Source organism: Arachis stenosperma, chromosome 10, assembly GCF_014773155.1.
Source record: "Arachis stenosperma cultivar V10309 chromosome 10, arast.V10309.gnm1.PFL2, whole genome shotgun sequence".
In the NCBI taxonomy this organism is placed as follows: Eukaryota; Viridiplantae; Streptophyta; class Magnoliopsida; order Fabales; family Fabaceae; genus Arachis; species Arachis stenosperma.
The window spans coordinates 134630345-134651514 of record NC_080386.1 but is presented as its reverse complement, the minus strand read 5'-3'; the positions used below and the strand labels follow the sequence as shown (position 1 = coordinate 134651514).

Below are 21170 nucleotides of genomic sequence, written 5' to 3'. Positions count from 1 at the left end.
AAATCATATCTTTTCAAATTGTTTTCAAATCATATCTTCTCAATCACATCTTTTTAAAACCATAACTTTTCAATTAAATCTTTTTAACTACATCTTTTTCAAAATAGTTTTCAATCAAATCTTTTTAATTTCTAATTTCAAAATCTTTTTCAAAAATCACTTGATTTCTTTTTCACTTTGAATTTTCGAAAATTATCAATCAAATTTTCAAAATGTTTTCAAAATCTTTTAAATGAATTTTCGAAAATTCTCTTCCCTCCTTCCCACATCCTTCTGTTTATGAAGTACCACTCCTTCTAAATGCACAATTCGAACCTTATCTAATTAAAGTTCGAATTCTTCTTCTCCTTCTTCTTTCTATTTCTCTTTTCCTCTGACATTTCAAGGAATCTCTATACTGTGACATAGAGGATTCCACATTTTCTTTTTCTCTTCTCTTTCATATGAGCAGGAGCAGAGACAAAGGCATTCTTGTTGAAGCTGATCCTGAACCCGAAAGGACCTTGAAGAGAAAGCTAAGAGAAGCCAAAGCACAACTCTCTTTAGAGGACCTGACCGAATTCTTCAAAGAAGAAGAACCCATGGCAGCCGAAAACAACAACAATGCCAACAATGCAAGGAAGGTGCTGGGTGACTTTACTGCACCTACTCCCGACTTCTATGGGAGAAGCATCTCTATCCCTGCCATTGGAGCAAACAACTTTGAGCTTAAGCCTCAATTAGTTTCTCTAATGCAACAGAATTGCAAGTTCCATGGACTTCCAATGGAAGATCCTCATCAGTTTTTAGCTGAATTCTTGCAAATCTGTGACACAGTCAAGACTAATGGGGTTAACCCTGAGGTCTATAGACTGATGCTATTCCCTTTTGCTGTAAGAGACAGAGCTAGAATATGGTTGGATTCTCAACCTAAAGAAAGCCTGGACTCTTGGGAAAAGCTAGTCAATGCCTTCTTGGCAAAGTTCTTTCCACCACAAAGATGGAGTAAGCTTAGAGTGGAAGTCCAAACCTTCAGACAGAAGGATGGAGAATCCCTCTATGAAGCTTGGGAAAGATACAAACAATTAATCAGAAGATGTCCTTCAGACATGCTTTCTGAATGGAGCATCATAGGTATTTTCTATGATGGTCTCTCTGAACTATCTAAGATGTCCTTGGATAGCACTGCTGGAGGATCTCTTCATCTGAAGAAGACGCCTGCAGAAGCTCAAGAATTGATTGAAATGGTGGCAAATAACCAATTCATGTACACTTCTGAAAGGAATCCTGTGAACAATGGGACTAGTCAGAAGAAAGGAGTTCTTGAGATTGACACTCTGAATGCCATATTGGCTCAGAACAAGATATTGACTCAACAAGTCAATTTGATTTCTCAAAGTCTGTCTGGAATGCAAAATGCACCAAACAGTACTAAGGATGCTTCATCTGAGGAAGAAGCTTATGATCCTGAGAACCCTTCCATGGAAGAGGTGAATTACCTAGGAGAACCCTATGGAAATACCTACAATTCTTCATGGAGAAATCACCCAAATCTCTCATGGAAGAATCAAGAGAGACCTCAACAAGGTTTCAATAACAATAATGGTGGAAGAAACAGGTTTAGCAATGGCAAGCCTTTTCCATCATCTTCTCAGCAACAGACAGAGAGTTCTAAGCAGAATACTTCTGACTTAGCAACAATGGTCTCTGATCTAATAAAGACCACTCAAAGTTTCATGAATGAAACAAGGTCCTCCATCAGAAATTTGGAAGGACAAGTGGGTCAGCTGAGCAAGAAAGTTACTGAACTCCCTCCTAGTACTCTCCCAAGTAATACAGAAGAAAATCCAAAAGGAGAGTGCAAGGCCATCAACATGGCCGAATATGGAGAGGAAAGAGAGGAAGAAGACGCCACTGAGAAAGACCTCAGTGGGCGTGCACCACTCTCCTCTGAGTTCCTCAATGAGGAACCTTGGGAATCTGAGGCTCAAAATGAGACCATAGAGATTCCATTGGACTTACTTCTGCCATTCATGAGCTCTGATGAGTATTCTTCCTCTGAAGAGGATGAGTATGTTACTAAAGAGCAAGTTGCTAAATACCTTGGAGCAATCATGAAACTAAATGACAAGTTATTTGGAAATGAGACTTGGGAGGATGAACCTCCCTTGCTCACCAAAGAACTGGATGACTTGTCTAGGCAGAAACTGCCTCAAAAGAGGCAGGATCCTGGGAAGTTTTCTATACCTTGTACCATAGGCACCATGACCTTCAAGAAGGCCTTGTGTGACTTAGGGTCAAGTGTAAACCTCATGCCCCTCTCTGTAATGGAGAAATTAGGGATCTTTGAGGTGCAAGCTGCAAGAATCTCATTAGAGATGGCAGACAATTCAAGAAAACAAGCTCATGGACTTGTAGAGGATGTTCTGGTTAAAGTTGAAGACCAGTACATTCCTACTGATTTCATAGTCCTAGAGACTGGGAAGTGCATGGATGAATCCATCATCCTTGGCAGACCCTTCCTAGCCACAGCAAAGGCTGTGATTGATGTTGACAGAGGAGAGTTAATCATTCAAGTGAATGAAAAATCCTTGGTGTTTAAGGCCCAAGGATATCCCTCTGTCATCATGGAGAGGAAGCATGAAGAGCTCCTCTCAAAACAGAGCCAAACAGAGCCCCCACAGTCAAACTCTAAGTTTGGTGTTGGGAGGCTACAACCAAACTCTAAGTTTGGTGTTGAAACCCCACATTCAAACTCTAAGTTTGGTGTTGGGAGGTTTCAACACGGTTCTGAGCATTTCTGAGGCTCCATGAGAGCCCTATGTCAAGCTAATGACATTAAAGAAGCGCTTGTTGGGAGGCAACCCAATGTTTTATAATTAATTATTTTCTTTTGTTATTTTATCTTTTTTTGTAGGTTGATGATCATAAGAAGTCACAAAAACAATGAAAAAAGCAAAAACAGAATGAAAAACAGGAAGAAAAACAGCACACCCTGGAGGAGAAGAAACTGGCGTTCAAACGCCAGTAATGCTAGCTGTTGGGCGTTTAATGCCCAGTCTGGCACCATTCTGGGCGTTTAACGCCAGAAAGGGGCACCAGACTGGCGTTAAACGCCAGTAAAGGGCAAGAACCTGGCGTTAAACGCCAGGAATGGGCACCAGCCCAGCGTTTAACGCCAGAAATGGCTCAAAACGTGATTTTGAGCAACATTTGGTGCAGGGATGACTTTTCCTTGACACTACAGGATCTGTGGACCCCACAGGACCCTACCATCACTCTCTCTCTTCTTCCCCCATTCACCAATCACTTCAACACCTCTTCCCCAAAAACCCCTCACCTATCAAATCCCATCTTTCTCTTCACCACTCACATCCATCCTTCATAAAACCCCACCAACCTCACCCTTCAAATGCAAACCACTTTCCCTCCCAAACCCACCCATAATGGCCGCACCATTCACCCCCTTCTCTCCTATAAATACCCTTCTTCAACTCTTCATTTTCACACAACCTAAACACCCTTTCTTCTCCCTCTTTGGCCGAATACACCACCATCTCCCTCTTCTTCATTTCTTCTTATTCTACTCTCTTCTTTCTTCTTTTTCTCGAGGACGAGCAAACATTTTAAGTTTGGTGTGGTAAAAGCGTTGCTTTTTCATAACCATTTATGGCATCCAAGGCCGGAGAACCCTCTAAAAAGAGGAAAGGGAAGGCAAAAGCTTCCACCTCCGAGTCATGGGAGATGGATAGATTCCTCTCAAGGGTGCATCAAGACCACTTCTATGAAGTTGTGGCCTTGAAGAAGGTGATCTCCGAGGTCCCCTTTTCACTCAAAAAGGGTGAATATCCGGAGATCCGCCATGAGATCCGAAGAAGAGGTTGGGAAGTACTCACCAACCCCATTCAACAAGTCGGAATCTTGATGGTTCAAGAGTTCTATGCCAATGCATGGATCACCAAGAACCATGACCAAAGTGTGAACCCGAATCCAAAGAATTATCTCACTATGGTTCGGGGGAAATACTTGGATTTTAGTCCGGAGAGTGTGAGGGTGGCGTTCAACTTGCCTATGATGCAAGGAGATGAGCATCCTTACACTAGAAGGGTCAACTTTGATCAAAGGTTGGACCAAGTCCTCACAGTCATATGTGAAGAGGGCGCACAATGGAAGCAAGATTCAAGAGGAAAACCGGTCCAATTGAGAAGGCATGACCTCAAGCCCATGGCTAGAGGATGGTTAGAGTTCATACAACGCTCAATCATCCCCACTAGCAACCGGTCCGAAGTTACCATAGATCGGGCCATCATGATCCATAGTATCATGATTGGAGAAGAAATAGAGGTTCATGAGGTTATAGCCCAAGAACTCTATAAGGTGGCGGACAAGACCTCCACCTTGGCAAGGTTAGCCTTTCCTCATCTCATTTGTCACCTCTGTTATTCAGTTGGAGTTGACATAGAGGGAGACATTCCCATTGATGAGGACAAGCCCATCACCAAGAAAAGGATGGAGTACACAAGAGATCTCATTCATCATGAGATCCCTGAGATTCCTCAAGGGATGAATTTTCCTCCACAAAACTATTGGGAGCAACTAAACACCTCCCTAGGAGAACTAAGTTCCAATATGGGACAACTAAGGGTGGAGCATCAAGAACACTCCATCATCCTTCATGAAATTAGAGAAGACCAAAGAATCATGAGGGAGGAGCAACAAAGACAAGGAAGAGACATTGAGGAGCTCAAGCACTCCATAGGATCTTCAAGAGCAAGAAAGAGCCGCCATCACTAAGGTGGACCCGTTCTTTGATTTCCTTGTTATTGTTCTTCTGTTTTTCGAATTTTAATGCTTATGTTTATCCATGTTTGTGTCTTGTGATCATTAGTGTCTTAGTGTCTATGCCTTAAAGTTATGAATGTCCTATGAATCCATCACCTTTCTTCAATAAAAACGTGCCTAATTGATAAAAGAAAGAATTGCATGAATTTTGAATTTTATAATAGTTTAATTATTTTGATGTGGTGGCAATATTTTTGTTCTCTGAATGTATGCTTAAACAGTGCATATGTCTTTTGAATTTGTGGTTCATGAATGTTGGCTCTTGAAAGAATGATGAAAAAGGAGACATGTTACTGAGGATCTGAAAAATCAATAAAATGATTCTTGAAGCAAGAAAAAGCATTTCAAAAAAAAAAAAAACCGAAAAAAAAAAACGAAAAAAAGAGAGGAATAAGAGTTGTGATCCAAGGCAATAAGAGTGTGCTTAAGAACCCTGGACACCTCTAATTGGGGACTTTAGCAAAGCTGAGTCACAATCTGAAAAGGTTCACCCAATTATGTGTCTGTGGCATGTATGTATCCGGTGGTAATACTGGAAGACAGAGTGCTTTGGGCCACAGCCAAGACTCAATAAATAGCTATGTTCAAGAATCATCATACTTTACTAAGAGAATCATTAACACTATCTGGATTCTAAGTTCCTAAAGAAGCCAACCATTCTGGATTTCAAAGGATAGAGTGAGATGCCAAAACTGTTCGGAGGCAAAAAGTTAAAAGCCCCGCTCATCTGATTAATACTGATCTTCACAGATGTTTTTGGAATTCATTGCATATTCTCTTCTTTTTATCTTATTTGATTTTCAGTTGCTTGAGGACAAGCAACAAATTAAGTTTGGTGTTGTGATGAGCGGATAATTTGTATACTTTTTGGCATTGTTTTTAGTATGTTTTTGATATGATATAGTTAGTTTTTAGTATATTTTTATTAGTTTTTAATTAAAATTCACTTTTCTGGACTTTACTATGAGTTTGTGTGTTTTTCTGTGATTTCAGGTATTTTCTGGCTGAAATTGAGGGACCTGAGCAAAAATCTGATTCTGAGACCAAAAAGGACTGCAGATGCTGTTGGATTCTGACCTCCCTGCATTCGAAGTGGATTTTCTGGAGCTACAGAAGCCCAATTGGCACGCTCTCAACGGCGTTGGAAAGTAGACATCCTGGGCTTTCCAGCAATATATAATAGTCCATACTTTGCCCAAGATTTGATGGCCCAAACCGGCGTTCAAAGTCACCTCAAGGAATTCCAGCGTTAAACGCTGGAACTGGCACCCAAATGGGAGTTAAACGCCCAAACTGGCACCAAAGCTGGCGTTTAACTCCAAGAAGAGTCTCTACACGAAATTTCTTCATTGCTCAGCCCAAGCACACACCAAGTGGGCCCGGAAGAGGATTTTTATGTCATTTACTCATTTCTGTACACCCTAGGCTACTAGTTTCTTATAAGTAGGACCTTTTACTATTGTATAGAAATCTTTGGATCACTTTTAGATCTCTAGATCATCTTTGGACATTTTAGTTCTTAGATCATTGGGAGGCTGGCCATTCGGCCATGCCTAGACCTTATGCTTATGTATTTTCAACGGTGGAGTTTCTACACACCATAGATTAAGGTGTGGAGCTCTGCTGTACCTCGAGTATTAATGCAATTACTATTGTTCTTTCATTCAAATTCCGCTTGTTCTTTATCCAAGATATCACTTGTTCTTCAACATGATGAAGGTGATGATTGACGCCCATCACCATTCTCACTCATGAACAAAGTGACTGACAACCACTCTTGTTCTACAAGCATTTGAGGCTTGGTGAATATCTCTTGGATTCCTGATTGCACGATGCATGGTTGATCGCCTGACAACCGAGTGCTCGCCTGACAAACGAGCCAACCATTCCGTGAGATCAGAGTCTTCGTGGTATAGGCAAGAACTGATGGCAGCATTCAAGAGAATCCGGAAGGTCTAACCTTGTCTGTGGTATTCTGAGTAGGATTCAATGATTGAATGACTGTGACGTGCTTCAAACCTGTAACCTACTGGGCGTTAGTGACAGACGCAAAAGAGTTATTCTATTCCGGTAGGGGAGGGAACCACACCGGTGATTGGCAGCACTGTGACAGAGTGTGTGCATTAGCTTTCACTGCGAGGATGGGAGGTAGCTGCTGACAACAGTGAGACCCTATACGAGCTTGCCATGGAAAGGAGTAAGAAGGGATGGATGAAGACAGTAGGAAAGCAGAGAGACGGAAGGGAAGGCATCTTCATGCGCTTATCTGAAGTTCCTACCAATGAATTACATAAGTATCACTATCTTTATCTTTTATGTTATTTTCGTTCATCACCATATATATCTGAGTTTGCCTGACTAAGATTTACAAGATGACCATAGCTTGCTTCAATACTAACAATCTCCGTGGGATCGACCCTTACTCACGTAAGGTTTATTACTTGGACGACCCAGTGCACTTGCTGGTTAGTTGTGCGAAGTTGTGTAATGCCATGGTATTGGGCTACCACGTTTTTGGAGCCATTACCAGGGATTATGAGAGTTGTAAAAAAGTATAGTTCACAATTTCGCGCACCAATGGGGCATGCGTACGCGACTTTGTAAAATTTCAGCCATGTGTACGCGAGAGGTGGCATGCATACACATGACCACCAGTTTTGCAGAAAAATATATCTTTGAGTTTTTAACCATTTTTCGAGCCTTCTAAACATCTGTAAATCGAGATGTCTATATGCTAATTTCTTTACCTAAATCTACTTGTGTATTATTTGTTTGTCTTGCATGTATTTGAACAATCGAGAGGTCGCTCATGCTGGTGTCGGTTGACGCTGAGGGTTGTCTTTGATAACATGAAATGATAAAATGATTGAATAATAAAGATGAATATTGAATGAGATGATTTGAGCTCTATGTGTAGATGCAGGAGTGATTCCACTTACTTCGGGTGGAGGTTTGATGTGTTGATATAGAATTACTAAGTTCGAACTATCTAAGGGTTGTTCTGGTTGAAGTTTGGAAAGTTGTAGAGATAACGATAAAAGAGAATTAGAGTAGAATCCCCTTTAACCTTGGCTCTCACCCACTAGAAAAGGTTTAAGCAGTTTCTCTGTGTTGTCCTAAAAGAGACTACTCCTATATTGGTTGATTGTTACCTTGAATTACATTTTCAACATTAGATAATGAATTCACAATGTGTAGCATTATGGGTTGAAATCCAACTTGATGATTGTTTGGTTCCTATAAATGATTGCTTTTGTAATAGTTGTTCTTTAGTTTCCATCGTGAAAAAGTTACGTGAACATGACTTGCTTTTCATTTTTTTTTCTTGGTGGTGATCATAGCTATGAGGATAAGCATAGACATTTCTTTGTAATGTGCAAATTCTAGCCTTTTTATGTTAATTATTTATGTTGAGTGCATGTCTAACTATTTTTCCTTATATATTTGTGTCCATTCAACAGCCTACAAAAGCAATGCCAACATTTCAAATTCCTTCTTTGTTGAAAAAGTTTAGGCATTGAAAATTATATCAAACAATGCAACAAACTTTAAGAGATGTGGTCGAGCAGCATTCAAAAAAGCAATTTCCGCCAACCCGGATCAATAGGGTAATTAAGCCATGCATCCTTCTCAACAAAGGGGTTTCTATGCAGACTAAATAGTGGCACTCAACAAGCATTTTTACTGCTTCACCGACTCAGATGGCCAGATCAAAAAGCATTGTACCTTCTTCAACTGATTCATCAACTACTATAGCGCTCCCTTTCAAACACATCAACAGTTTCTTCCATTCTTTAGTTAAACTAAATTCCAGGATACAAAATATTAATGTGACAACATTCAGGTCAACATGTCTTGTAGAGATAATAACTAACTAAACGGTTTAATATAATACATATTATCTTTTTAGCTATCACTTTGCCATGGAGATATTTTACCGAATAATTAATTTGCTCCATAAATCTTCACCCAAGAGAATTTACTTTTTTTTTCCCTCACCAAGAGAATCTAACGATCATATAAAATGTGCTAGCTATAATAAAAGAAAGAGGGGGGGGGGAATGAATGATATTAAAAGGTAAAAGTGAAAGAGAATAAAACACATTTCTACTCAATAATTTGATATGTTGGGAAGTTACATGAAGAAGTCCCTTAAGCCAAAGAATATCTTTGCATATAAGCTTGATCTGATAAGTCTTTTTCTTAAATCCATTTGTTTTTGTGAAAGTAGCAAGAATAAAAACCATATTGATCCCTATCTGAGAACAAAATGGGAGCAGTGTTGTGCATACATTTGGAGATTGTTTAATGATTTGCTAATTAATTTCAAGGAGCAGCATTGGAATTATTGTAAGCCCCAACAACGACATCATCAGGTATGTACTTGTTCCAAAACCAGTGGGACTTCCAAACATGGTTCATTTCTTCAACAGGGACGTTCTTAGTCTCAGGCAACAAAACGGCAATGAAAATGGTCATGACGAGCACCCAAGCAGCAAAGAAGAAAAAGAGACCAAACTTCAAGGGGCAAAGCATGCTAAGAAAGATTTGAGCGATGCCAAAGGTAAAGACCATGTTGACTGCAACATTAATAGCTTGGCCTGCAGGGCGAATTTCAAGAGAACATATTTCGTTTGGTACCAACTAACCTAGTGGCCCCCATGACCATGCAAATGCTGCAACATATAAACATATAAACACCAACAGGATGTCTGCTTCTCCTTTGTTAAATGATCCTTGACCATTCAATCCAAACTTCATGCCGATCATGATTCCAACCACAATCTACAATCCATGCAATAATAGTCTTGCTTAGTCACGTCATACATACATACATATACACATTTTTATATAAATTTATTTTTACCTGACAAACAAGCATTTGAATTCCACCTTCAAGAAACAAAATCCTTCTTCAAAATTTGTCTACACAGAAAATAGAGACAAGTGTAGCAAGAACATTAACACCTCCTGTAATAATTGCAGACATGAGCGAGGCATTACTGCCAAAGCCCGGAATGGTAAAAAGTACTGGAGCATAAAACATGATGACATTAATTTCGGTGAGTTGTTGGAAGAATAGAATGAAAAAGCAGAAAGTGAGTTGTGGCCTATATCTGTGTCATGTAATGTTCTTCCATGGGTTTTCCACCTTCCTAGCCGCCTCACATGCATCAACAAGATCTTGATATTCCTCATCAACATTGTTAGTGCCACGGATTTTCTGCAATATTGTCTTGGCTTTTACGTGTTGTCCTCTTTCAATCAAAGAGTTTGGTGTTTCCTCTAAGCAAAGTGACCCTACACACAGCAAAATTGCTGGCACAGCTCCAACTCCCAAAGATACTCTCCACCTATTTTTATGCTTCGAAGTTGCAAAGTTGAGAAGGTTTGCACCTAGGATTCCGATTGTGATCATCATTTGAAACCCAATGTTGAGTGCTCCTCTAATTTTAGCCGGAGCCATCTCAGACAAGTAAATCGGCACAGACTATTTTCACAAGAGCAAATAAAAAATAATTATCAGTCTTAAAGAACTAAGTATTAATGGGTGTGGATTAGAAAACTTATATATTAATAATGTCATTTCTCACCTGATTGCAATATCCAACACCAAAACCCAGAAATATTCGACCGATGATAAGCATTCCAAGGTTAATTGCGAAGCCATTCAACAGTGCTCCAATAAGGAAAAACAAGCCACCCAAAAATATGGATGGCTTGCGTCCGAACCATCTTGAGGTTGCGGCAACAAAGAAAGAAGCCATTAATGCCGCAAGATATAGAGGGGAGGTGAGCAACATGAGTAGTTGGTTGTCAAATTTACAGTATTGATTAGTAGTGAAATCATCCATCATTTGTTTATACACAGCCAGAAAGAATTGAACTAAGAATGGTTCCATAGACGTGACTCCTCCCGTGATACCAAGATCGTATCCAAAGAGAAGGCCTCCCATGGCAGCAACGACACATGTAATTAACACGAACGTGGTCACCTCTCCCTAATGTTGCCGTCCACCAGTTTGGATATAGGCACCTCCTGCCATCTTTCAAAATCAGGCATCAGAGATGTTCTACTTAGTGATGATAATAATGGTTCGATAACATGTTTAATTTATAGGATATTACACTGGCAGCAACCCACTTTGGATCTCCAAAAATGTTGACAACTGACACTAAAATGAGTTCACTAGTTTCTCTGTTTTGGCGATAAGCATCGACACATAGAAGGGTGAATCGCTGGTGCCTTTTAAATCCTACCGAATTTTCCAAAAAGTGGTTAGTGGGTGCCAGTATCAGTTCTTTTCTTTGAATAATTGAATTGGACCCATTGGACAGGGATGATACTGTGACTATGGAGAATGTGCTAGCACACACCCTGATATCTCTGAAATGAGAAGATCAACTAGCCAACCACTAGTCATCTTGTCCACCCAAGCAAATTGCAGAATTAATCAGAAAGGAGAAGTTGGGCTTACTTTCTCTTCTTCAAAGCCGTCGCATTGAAGCTGCTCAGATTTAGCCATTTCTTCTTCAGGGCTTCAGCGTGGTGCTCGTCTAAGCGTGCTCCTCCAGCATCGAGGTTGCCTTCTTATGCTGCCCATGGTTTCAAGAAATTTCAATTCAGACATAGTGAAGAGAAAATATATTCACTTGGGGGTTAGAGTAGATATGCGGGTTCGTTGTTTCTGGGCCTGGGTTTGGTTCCGACCCCGTCCAAAAAATAATAGTAATTAATTAATTAATTTTTTAATAAATAATAGTAATAACAATAATAATATGTATAATAATTATTTTCATTTGTATAAAAATTATCATACTTTATTATATCAATAATAATTTCTATAATATCTTATATATTGTCAAAATATTATAAAAATAAAATAAAATAAAATGAATATTTAAATTGGACATTCTTTCAATCAATGATGAATAAGTATTTTCACAAAAACTGCTACTCTAATTTTCGCATTAAACTATTAAAGTCATTCTTGCACGGCTAATTATTAGTTTATTAGTGTCTTGATGGAAAACTCAACTATACTTTTATATTAAACCATTGTTATATCGTTAATATTAATCAATTAGTGAATTGTAATAACTAGCATCCCAGATACTATTATTTTAACTTTTAGGTGATATAATTTATTAACATACACGTTAATATTTATTTTTTTAAATTTTAGGTGTTAATATAATTTATTAAATCAAAATATTAGGATTATCAATAATATTGAATGAACAAGTATTTTTAATAACTAAGTTCAAATATATACTATTATACATAATTGAGCATACTTAAGTGTTTCCTTTCTTCAAAGATTTGTACAGTTCAAATACTTTTTTAACAATTTTTTTTATTTTACCTTTTTAAGAACAAGAAAAACAAGGGGAAAAAAAGACATTCTTATCATGCGAATTAGTTGTGTTTATTAGCATTTTGATTGAGGTGAATTATTTGGTGTAGAAAGGAAGTTATGTTCCACACGTATAGAAATATGGTGGCAAAATAATTCAGTGATACCTGTCTACTTCATGAGACCAATTCTGAAAAAGCTGGTGGTAGTGTGCAGAGAAGACTGTAAAACCATGAATGTTGAGACATGTGAGTTTAGAAGATTACGAGATGAAGTATATTAATTAAGTTATATTAAGAGATCCGTTATGATAGCTAATAATAGGCCTATCTGAAGTGGATTTTTTTTTGTTGTAAAGTATTTGTAAATGGAGTAGAAAAAATGGCTTTGGTGGTGGCTTCAGGTTTCTTCGCTGGAAATAGAAAGAGGGTAACCCAAGAGATGAACTTAACGGAGGGGAAATAAAAACTCTAGATAGAGAGAAGAACTTGCTCCTCCTCAGACGGCGCTAGAGGGAGGCTGGGTTTCCCTGGGTGGTGGCTCCACACGTGTTGGGGGAGATTGGTCGGCTTCACTAGAGAGTGCCCTGTGCTACGGGTGGGACGGTGTCGATGCGCAAAAAACGGAGCACCGAAGCTGGGCAAGACTGCCATCGATTGCAATCTGCCGGTGGAGGTATGCATTGTATATTTTTCAGATGAAACTATTATGCCATAAGGTTTTTTTATCTCTAAAATGTGGGTATGCTCATGTTTGGGTGAAGACGTGATGTGCTTCCTAAGAAATGTTAGAGTTTTGATTCTATATATCTTTGTAGAACTGTGTTCATAATTTTTTATCCCAACAAATTTGTCCCTAAAGTTTGCAATTGTAATAACAGAAGTTAGTTTAAACAGCATTCCATTTCAATTTCAATGGTAACTTAATTTAAATAGTTTACACAATTTTAGCAAGCAAGGGTGTTATTAATTACTAATTTGCAATGTTAATATGCCAAAGTAGTTTGATTACATGTATAGTCTCCTGCTAAATTCTTTGAAATAGATTTTGAGAATGAGTTTATCTGCGTTTGCAAAATGTTTTTATGGAAGTTGTTCATCCGTAAGATGATCGTGCTGGACATGTAGTTGATTAAGAACCCCAAATCCGAAAGAAAAAGGACAAATTTTAATTGCTACAACCAATATGGTTCCCTTTTGCTTATTTTTTGTTATAGATTTAACATTATCTATATATATGATCTTTGACTTTCTATTGCCTTGTAGATGTGCAAGGAAATTGACGAGGTTGGTTAATTTTCTATATAGCCCAGATCGTTGTTTTGTTCTTCACGCCACCTTCTTGGGTCATCCTTGACTGCTTCTATCACAGAATCTGTCATATCTGCATTCCTCAGAGCCATATATGTTGCAACCTTAATTTCTGTAATTGCTTTCATGTTAGCTTCTATTTTTTTGTCCACCTCTATTTTCGTTTCTTTGACTGCTTCCACCTGAGCGTGGGCAGCAGCTTGTGTATTCTAAAAGTATGTTGAACAAGTAGTTCTATAATCACATTCAAGGCCACTATAGTCAGTGTAAGAAACATGTTAATTCTTTTCACAACCAAATGGTAAAATGATTTCTTTTAAAGGAAAAAAGGGAAAAAAAAGATGACATCTGCCAGAAAAAATAATAATCTGTATTTGTCAAGCGTTTTGTTTGTATTTCCTTATTTTACTAAAATGTCTTATCTTAATTTTTTTTATATTTCCATATCGCCCGCTTGGTCTTGGCGAAGACGCGATAGAAACGATGCAAAGCGGGAATGTGAGGTCGAAACCTCTAGTGGACCCTGCCGACGTAACTAGGGAGGTAATCACGACTTCCAAACTGTACTATCGTGTGTTCGGCATGTTTTGTCAGTCATTAATTAGGGTGTAGTGCAAAAATTAGATTAATTTAGTTTTGTCTCTATGTAAGTCATGGAACTGCTTCGCAACCTCAGCTAGCATTTTGTTGAATATGTTTTTGAAAATATGTTGTCTGGGAATAGTATATAGTCACTTTGCATGAATATCGTATTTGTAAAGGGAAGTCAAATGTTTTAAGATGACACTTTGCATGTATCTATACCTGGATGATAGGGGGATTAACGGTTTACTATTGTGAATGAGTGTTATGCTGTGCTGTTTTTTATTTCAATCAGGTTGAATAGTTCCTTCTTGATATGCAGTAGGAGTGTGTTTTTTACGTAGGCTGGACTGAGAATTAACGGCCTTGAGGCCCATTAACTCTATGGGTGAGATGTTATTGGATTGAGGACTGAAAATGTCACTGTGGTTGATGAAACATAGCAACAAGGGGAATGAATTTCTTGTGCTAACAAATTATAGGTCGTATGACTTCCATCCCAACTGCATCATCATCCTATTAACACTAGAATGTTGTGAGCATGAGTAAATTAGTTAACCCAACGTGCATGCATATAGATGGTAGAATATAAGAATGGTCTAATTATAATTCGTACGGCATGGTTCTACATTGGCAACCCTCCCATTTGTTATGTTTTTTTATTTAGATACTAAAAAGTGGAATGTCTCAGTGAAATGATTGTAAATCAACGTCCTGGGTGTTGGGAAATGACCTAGGAATAAACCTGTTAAATTTAAGTGTTGAGTAATTATTGTCTCTCATTACGTTTCTTCTAGCCACATCATACCGTGACTTGGTTTAATTCAGAATTTTTATTTTTTTTTGGCATGATGCTCTCGTTACGTTCCTTCTAGCAACTTTCTCAATAATGGCGTTAGATAACCAAACAGCCTGTGTTGAGAGATAGGTAGAGCGATACGGGGGAAGCGAGAGAGACACGAGAAGAGATGGAAGAAAGGGGAGTCAGGAAGAGTGCGATAGATATAACATAGAGATTAAGTACTTATAATAATTAAGATTATTTTAGTTACTATTTCTTTTACAACAATATTATTTAAATTTATGAATTTAAAAATAATTTACTATTAAAAAATATTAGTATTAAAAAAGTTATAATATAGTTAGCATTTTTAAATTTGTAATGACTAATTTTATAATGTGGTTAGCATTTTTAAATTTTATAGATAAAAATAAATAACCTAACCAAAAATTATTTTTAAATGTGTAAAAATTAAATTTATTTTTTTTACCTAAACAAATTTATCTAATTATAATTTAGCATAACAATATACATAATATTTAATAACGATTTAATATAATTAATTATAATTATCATAACAATATACATAATATTTTTTTGGACATAAGACAAGTCCATGTTAGGTATCTGGTGCACAAAATTGTGATCTCTAAAATGGCACCAAAAACTTGGTACGCACGATTGTAATCTCAACTCTTTTTCACAACTCCGCACAACTAACCAGCAAGTGCACTGGGTCGTCCAAGTAATAAACCTTACGTGAGTAAGAGTCGATCCCACGAAGATTGTCGGCTTGAAGCAAGCTATGGTCATCTTGCAAATCTCAGTCAGACAGATTCAAATGGTTATGGAATTTTGATAATTAAAACAGAAAATAAGATAGAAATACTTATGTAATTCATTGGTAGGATTTCAGATAAGCGTATGAAGATGCTTTGTTCCTTTGAACCTCTGCTTTCCTATTGTCTTCATCAAATCATTCATACTCCTTTCCATGGCAAGCTGTATATTGGGGGATCACCGTTGTCAATGGCTATTGTCCGTCCTCTTAGTGAAAATGGTCCAAATGCGCTGTCACCGCATGGCTAATCATCTGTCGGTTCTCACTCATGTTGGAATAAGATTAATTGATCCTTTTGCGTCTGTCACTACACCCAACACTCGCGAGTTTGAAGCTCGTCACAGTCATCCCATCCCAAATCCTACTCGGAATACCACAGACAAGGTTTAGACTTTCCGGATCTCAAGAATGGCTGCCAATCATTCTAGCCTATACTACGAAGACTCTGATCGTAAATCAGGAGGCTAAGAGATACACATTCAAGCTTGTTTTCATGTAGAACGGAAGTGTTTGTCAGGCACGCGTTTATAAGTGAGAATGGTGATGAGTGTCACATAATCATCACATTCATCATGTTCTTGGGTGCGAATGAATATCTTAGAATAAAAATATGCTTGAATTGAATAGAAAAACAATAGTACTTTGCATTAATTCATGTGGAACAGCAGAGCTCCACACCTTAATCTATGGGGTGTAGAAACTCCACTGTTGAAAATACATAAGTGAAAATAGTCTCAGCATGGCCGAATGGCCAGCCTCTCAGGGTCTAAAGAAAACGTCCAAAGATATAAAATAAATCACTAAAAGTAGTTTTTATACTAAACTAGTAGCTAGGGTTACAGAAAATAAGTAATTGATGCAGAAATCCACTTCCGGGCCCACTTGGTGTGTGCTTGGGCTGAGCATTGAAGCTTTCATGTGTAGAGACTCTTCTTGGAGTTAAACGCCAGGTTGCAGCCTGTTTGTGGCGTTTAGCTCTGGTTTGTAACTTGTTTCTGGCGTTTAACTTCAGAATAGGGCAGGAAGTTGGCGTTTGAACGCCAGTTTGCGTCATCAAAACTCGGGCAAAGTATATACTATTATATATTGTTGGAAAGCCCTAGATGTCTACTTTCCAACACAATTGAGAGCGCACCAATTGGGTTTCTGTAGCTCCAAAAAGAAATGGCTAAATCTAAGCAGCTTCAATGCGACGGCTTTGAAGAAGAGAAGGTAAGCCCAGCTTCTCCTTTCTGATTAATTCTGCAATTTCCTTGGGTGGACAAGATGACTAGTGGTTGGCTAGTTGATCTTGTCATTTTAGAGATGTCAGGGTGTGTGCTAACACATTCCCCATAGTCACAGTGTCATCCCTGTCCAACGGGCCGAATTCAATTTTTCAAAGAAAAGAACTGATACTGGGCACCCACTAACCACTTGTCGAAAAATTCGGTAGGATTTAAAAGGCACCAGCGATTCACCCTTCTCGGTGACGATGGTTATCGCCAAAACAGAAAAACCAGTGACAGTAATTGAAAGCCATTTTAGTGTCAGTTGTCAATATTTTTAGAAATCCAAAGTGGGTTGCTGCCAATGTAATATACTATAAATTAAACATGTTATCGAACGATTATCATCATCACTAAGTAGAATATCTCTGGTGCCTGAGTTTAAAAGATGGCAGGAGGTACATATCTTCAAACTAGTGGACGGCAACATCAGGGAGAGGTGACCGCGTTCGTGTTAATTACATGTGTCGTTGCTGCCATGGGAGGCCTTCTCTTTGGATACGATCTTGGTACCACGGGAGGAGTCACGTCTATAGAACCATTCTTGGTTCAATTCTTTTCGACTGTGTATAAACAAATGATGGACGATTCCGCTACCAATCAATACTGTAAATTTGACAAACAATTACTCACGTTGTTCACCTCCTCTCTATATCTTCTGGTTGAATTCCATTAATGCCGCAAGATATAAAGAGGAGGTGAACAACGTGAGTAGTTGGTTGTCAAATTTACAGTATTGATTGGTAACGGAATCATCCATCATTTGTTTATACACAGCCGAAAAGAATTGAACCAAGAATGGTTCCATAGACGTAACTCCTCCCGTCATACCAAGATCGTATCCAAAGAGAAGAGAAGGCCTCCCATGGCAACAACGACACATGTAATTAACACGAACGCGGTCACCTCTCCCTAATGTTGCCGTCCACCAGTTTGAACATAGACACCTCCTGTCATCTTTCAAATTCAGGCACCGGAGATGTTCTACTTAATGATGATGATAATGGTTCGATAACATGTTTAATTCATAGGATATTACACTGGCAGCAACTCACTTTGGATTTTCAAAAATGTTGACAACTGACACTAAAATGGCTTTCAATTACTGTCACTGGTTTCTCTGTTTTGGCGATAAACATCGACACCGAGAAGGGTAAATCGTTGGTACCTTTTAAATCCCACTGAATTTTTCGAAGAGTGGTTAGTGAGTACCAGTATTAATTCTTTTCTTTAAAAAATTAAATTGGGCCCATTGGACATGGATGACACTGTGACTATGGAGAATGTGCTAGCACACACCTGGCATCTCTGAAATGACAAGATCAACTAGTCAACCACTAGTCATCTTGTCCACCCAAGCAAATTGCATAATTAATCAGAAAGGAGAAGCTGGGCTTACCTTCTCTTCTTCAAAGCCGTCGCATTGAAGCTGCTTAGATTTAGCCATTTCTTTTTCAAGACTTCAGCGTCGTACTCGTCTAAATGTGCTAGTGTCGCCGTGCTCCTCCAGCATCGAGGTCGCCTACTTATGCTACCCATGATTTCAAGGAATTTCAATTCAGACACAGGGAGGAAAAATAGTACATTCAATTGGGGGTTAGAGTAGGTATGCGGGTTCGTTGTTTCTGGGCCTGTTTGGTTCCGGTTCGAACCCTTGCAACAGAGCTTTGAACTTCATCTTCAAGCTGAGTCAATTCTTCATATTGGAGACAAGCTATGCCCTCTCCAAGGTAGCGCTGAATCCCCATCTCAAGGCTCAGATTTTGATGCCTCAACATTGCCATCTCAGTCAATAAATCTTCCTACAAAATTGATGATATTATTAAAACTATAACTTTTATGCAAATCATTCATTATACTATATGATTAGAAAGAAAATTGAGCACCTTAGTCTCATATAAGTACCTGATGGTGGGAATGTCCATGGGGCGTTATGCGAGTCCCTGTAGATCGTTGGTACTTTTCAATTATTTGATCCATCCTGGCCAAAATCTTAATTTCACGTTCATATATATATATATATGATAGGATAAGTAGATAGAATTGAGGAAAGTCCTAAGGAATATAAAAAGGTTATACGCCTTATACCTGTAGGGGTGAGAGAAGTAGCGAAAGAGCTTGCCAGTGTTGGAGAAGACGATGAGTCCGATCTGGGCGTCACAGAGGACAGAGAGCTCATTGGTCTTCTTCAGGAGTCCGTTCCTTCTCTTTGAGAACGTCACTTGCCTCGTCGTCGTGTTTTCTATCCTCTTTATCTCTATCTTTCTCCTTCCCATGTTTTCTTCCACAGCTGAAAGAAATAAGAAGGAGCCAGGAAGAGAGTAGATCCGAGTCAACACCTCACCTAACCAGATCTCCCACGATTTCCTTCTTTGCTAAGCTACTTAGGAAGCAATGCGTGAAATCAGGAAGAAACTTATGAGATTTGAACTTGTGAGAGTGAGTGTGTGTGTGTGTGGGATATCAATTTAATGACACGGAAAATAAATGCTTCAAGGGTAGATATGTCATTTCTTGCAAGTCATGATTATGCAATAGCAGAAACCCATATGGCCTAGCCTGATGCCGTTGCCACGCAGGTCCGAGGGGCGAAGATGATATCATATAATTCACAAATGGCAATGCATCGCATATCATCGCTTCTCAGTTCTCACTCTTCCGGGCTGGGGTCGCCTCTTCTTCCTATAAGAGTTTTTTTTTTAATTATATACTCTTAATTGTCATCATAAATAAAATCAAACTGCCTTTTTTCGGTTATATATATATGTGTGTTTAAAAGTGTTTTTGTTGTTCTTAATTTAAGAGTTATCTGTTCTCTCAACAAATTTATAAAAAGTAATTGAAAATATGATATCATTATCATCTTCTTATTTTTTGAGTTTTTAATATTTTGAATTCGTCATTTTTAATTGTGGAGGTATATTTTTAAGGATTTTGATGTTCAAGTTATTATGAGTCATGAGAAAAATTAAAATAAAAATTATATCTAAGTAAATATATTGTAAGATTATAATATTATAAAATTATATCTTATGAGAATTGTTTTTTCACGCATAAATTATTTTTTTCTGTAAGATATTCTTTTTCTCCTTCATGATATATATTATTCATAATTTAGATTTATATATAATTAATATTATATATTTATTTTAATAGTAAAATGATAATTATAATATAATAATTAAATTCGTAAAATTAAATTATTAGATATTAAAATAAATGATAAAGAGTTAATAATATTCTTTCTATAACATCTTTTGTAAAATTTTAAAAAACTCTTAATCATGAAATCGATTATTAAAATTTATTGTTTTAAACTTATAGAAATGGTCCAAAACACCGTCATTCTTATATATATCACATTCATTCATTACCATGGACATTAATTAGTCCGCTCAAAAACAAAATACTGACATATTTTAACTACTATACATTTATTTGCACGGATATAACAAGTTCGTCTAACACTATCAGTTTCTCGTGTTTTGTACTAGTGTATCGTGCTGTATTCTTAAATTAATTTACACAAGAGGTAGGGTAGGGCTGTCAAAATTTTTCGAAGCGCGAAAATTTCTATGGGGACAGTCCCGAACGAAAATTTGAAGGTGAAAATTTTTTTTCGTGGAGATGGAAATGGGGACTAAAATTCCTCTTAGATAGGTACGGGATTCGAGCGGAAATTCTCGTCCCATTTTCGATAATTTTTTTCGAATTTTTGAATTTATTTAAATATCTTTAATTTATTTTTAATATAGGAACTTTTTAGTAATTTCACCTATCGAAAATTCTAATCGTACCTTATTGAACGTCTTCCACTTTCTCCTACTACTCCACTTAGCGCCGTTTCAAAGTCCCAACTCTCCAGACAAGTTCAAAACTCCAAATCCGCCACCGGCCACACTTCTTGTTCAGTGCTTATCCCCTTATGGATTATGATTTATTATGTTGTATTTTTGAACTTATAATCTTGGATAAGATATGTTTGTAATAATGTTTTGTAGTTTGTTTTTTTTTTTTATTTTTCACTATAATTATCATATAAATATTTAACATAGAAAGATGGGGAATAGGGTCCCACAAAAAACATGAGAAACGTGAGAAATGAAGATGGAGACAATTATCTCCCATAACGAGAATCGAAGCAAAGATAGGGATCAATTCTAAGAGCAAAGACGGAAGTAAAGAGGCATTCCTAGGGGAGTGGATCCT

At 37.8% G+C, this 21170-nt stretch overlaps 1 protein-coding gene, 1 non-coding gene and 1 pseudogene across 2 annotated transcripts; all 3 read right to left on the bottom strand.

Annotated features, from left to right (window-relative positions):
* Positions 1 to 986: 986 nt before the first annotated feature.
* LOC130958993 (small nucleolar RNA R71) lies at positions 987 to 1094 on the bottom strand. The gene has a single exon (XR_009078091.1). It is a non-coding gene; the product is annotated as a small nucleolar RNA R71 (small nucleolar RNA).
* An 8053-nt stretch (positions 1095 to 9147) lies between these two features.
* Positions 9148 to 10868, bottom strand: LOC130957864 (sugar transport protein 10-like; annotated as a pseudogene).
* Positions 10869 to 16319: 5451 nt separating this feature from the next.
* On the bottom strand, positions 16320 to 19540 carry LOC130958146 (MADS-box protein FBP24-like). The gene is made up of 3 exons (XM_057885077.1): positions 19050 to 19540; positions 18867 to 18942; positions 16320 to 18763 (listed from the first exon to the last, which is right to left on the bottom strand). Exons 1-3 carry the CDS (start codon positions 19235 to 19237, stop codon positions 18548 to 18550), a joined length of 480 nt encoding a protein of 159 aa, XP_057741060.1. The 5' UTR covers positions 19238 to 19540; the 3' UTR covers positions 16320 to 18547.
* Between the last annotated feature and the right edge of the window lie 1630 nt (positions 19541 to 21170).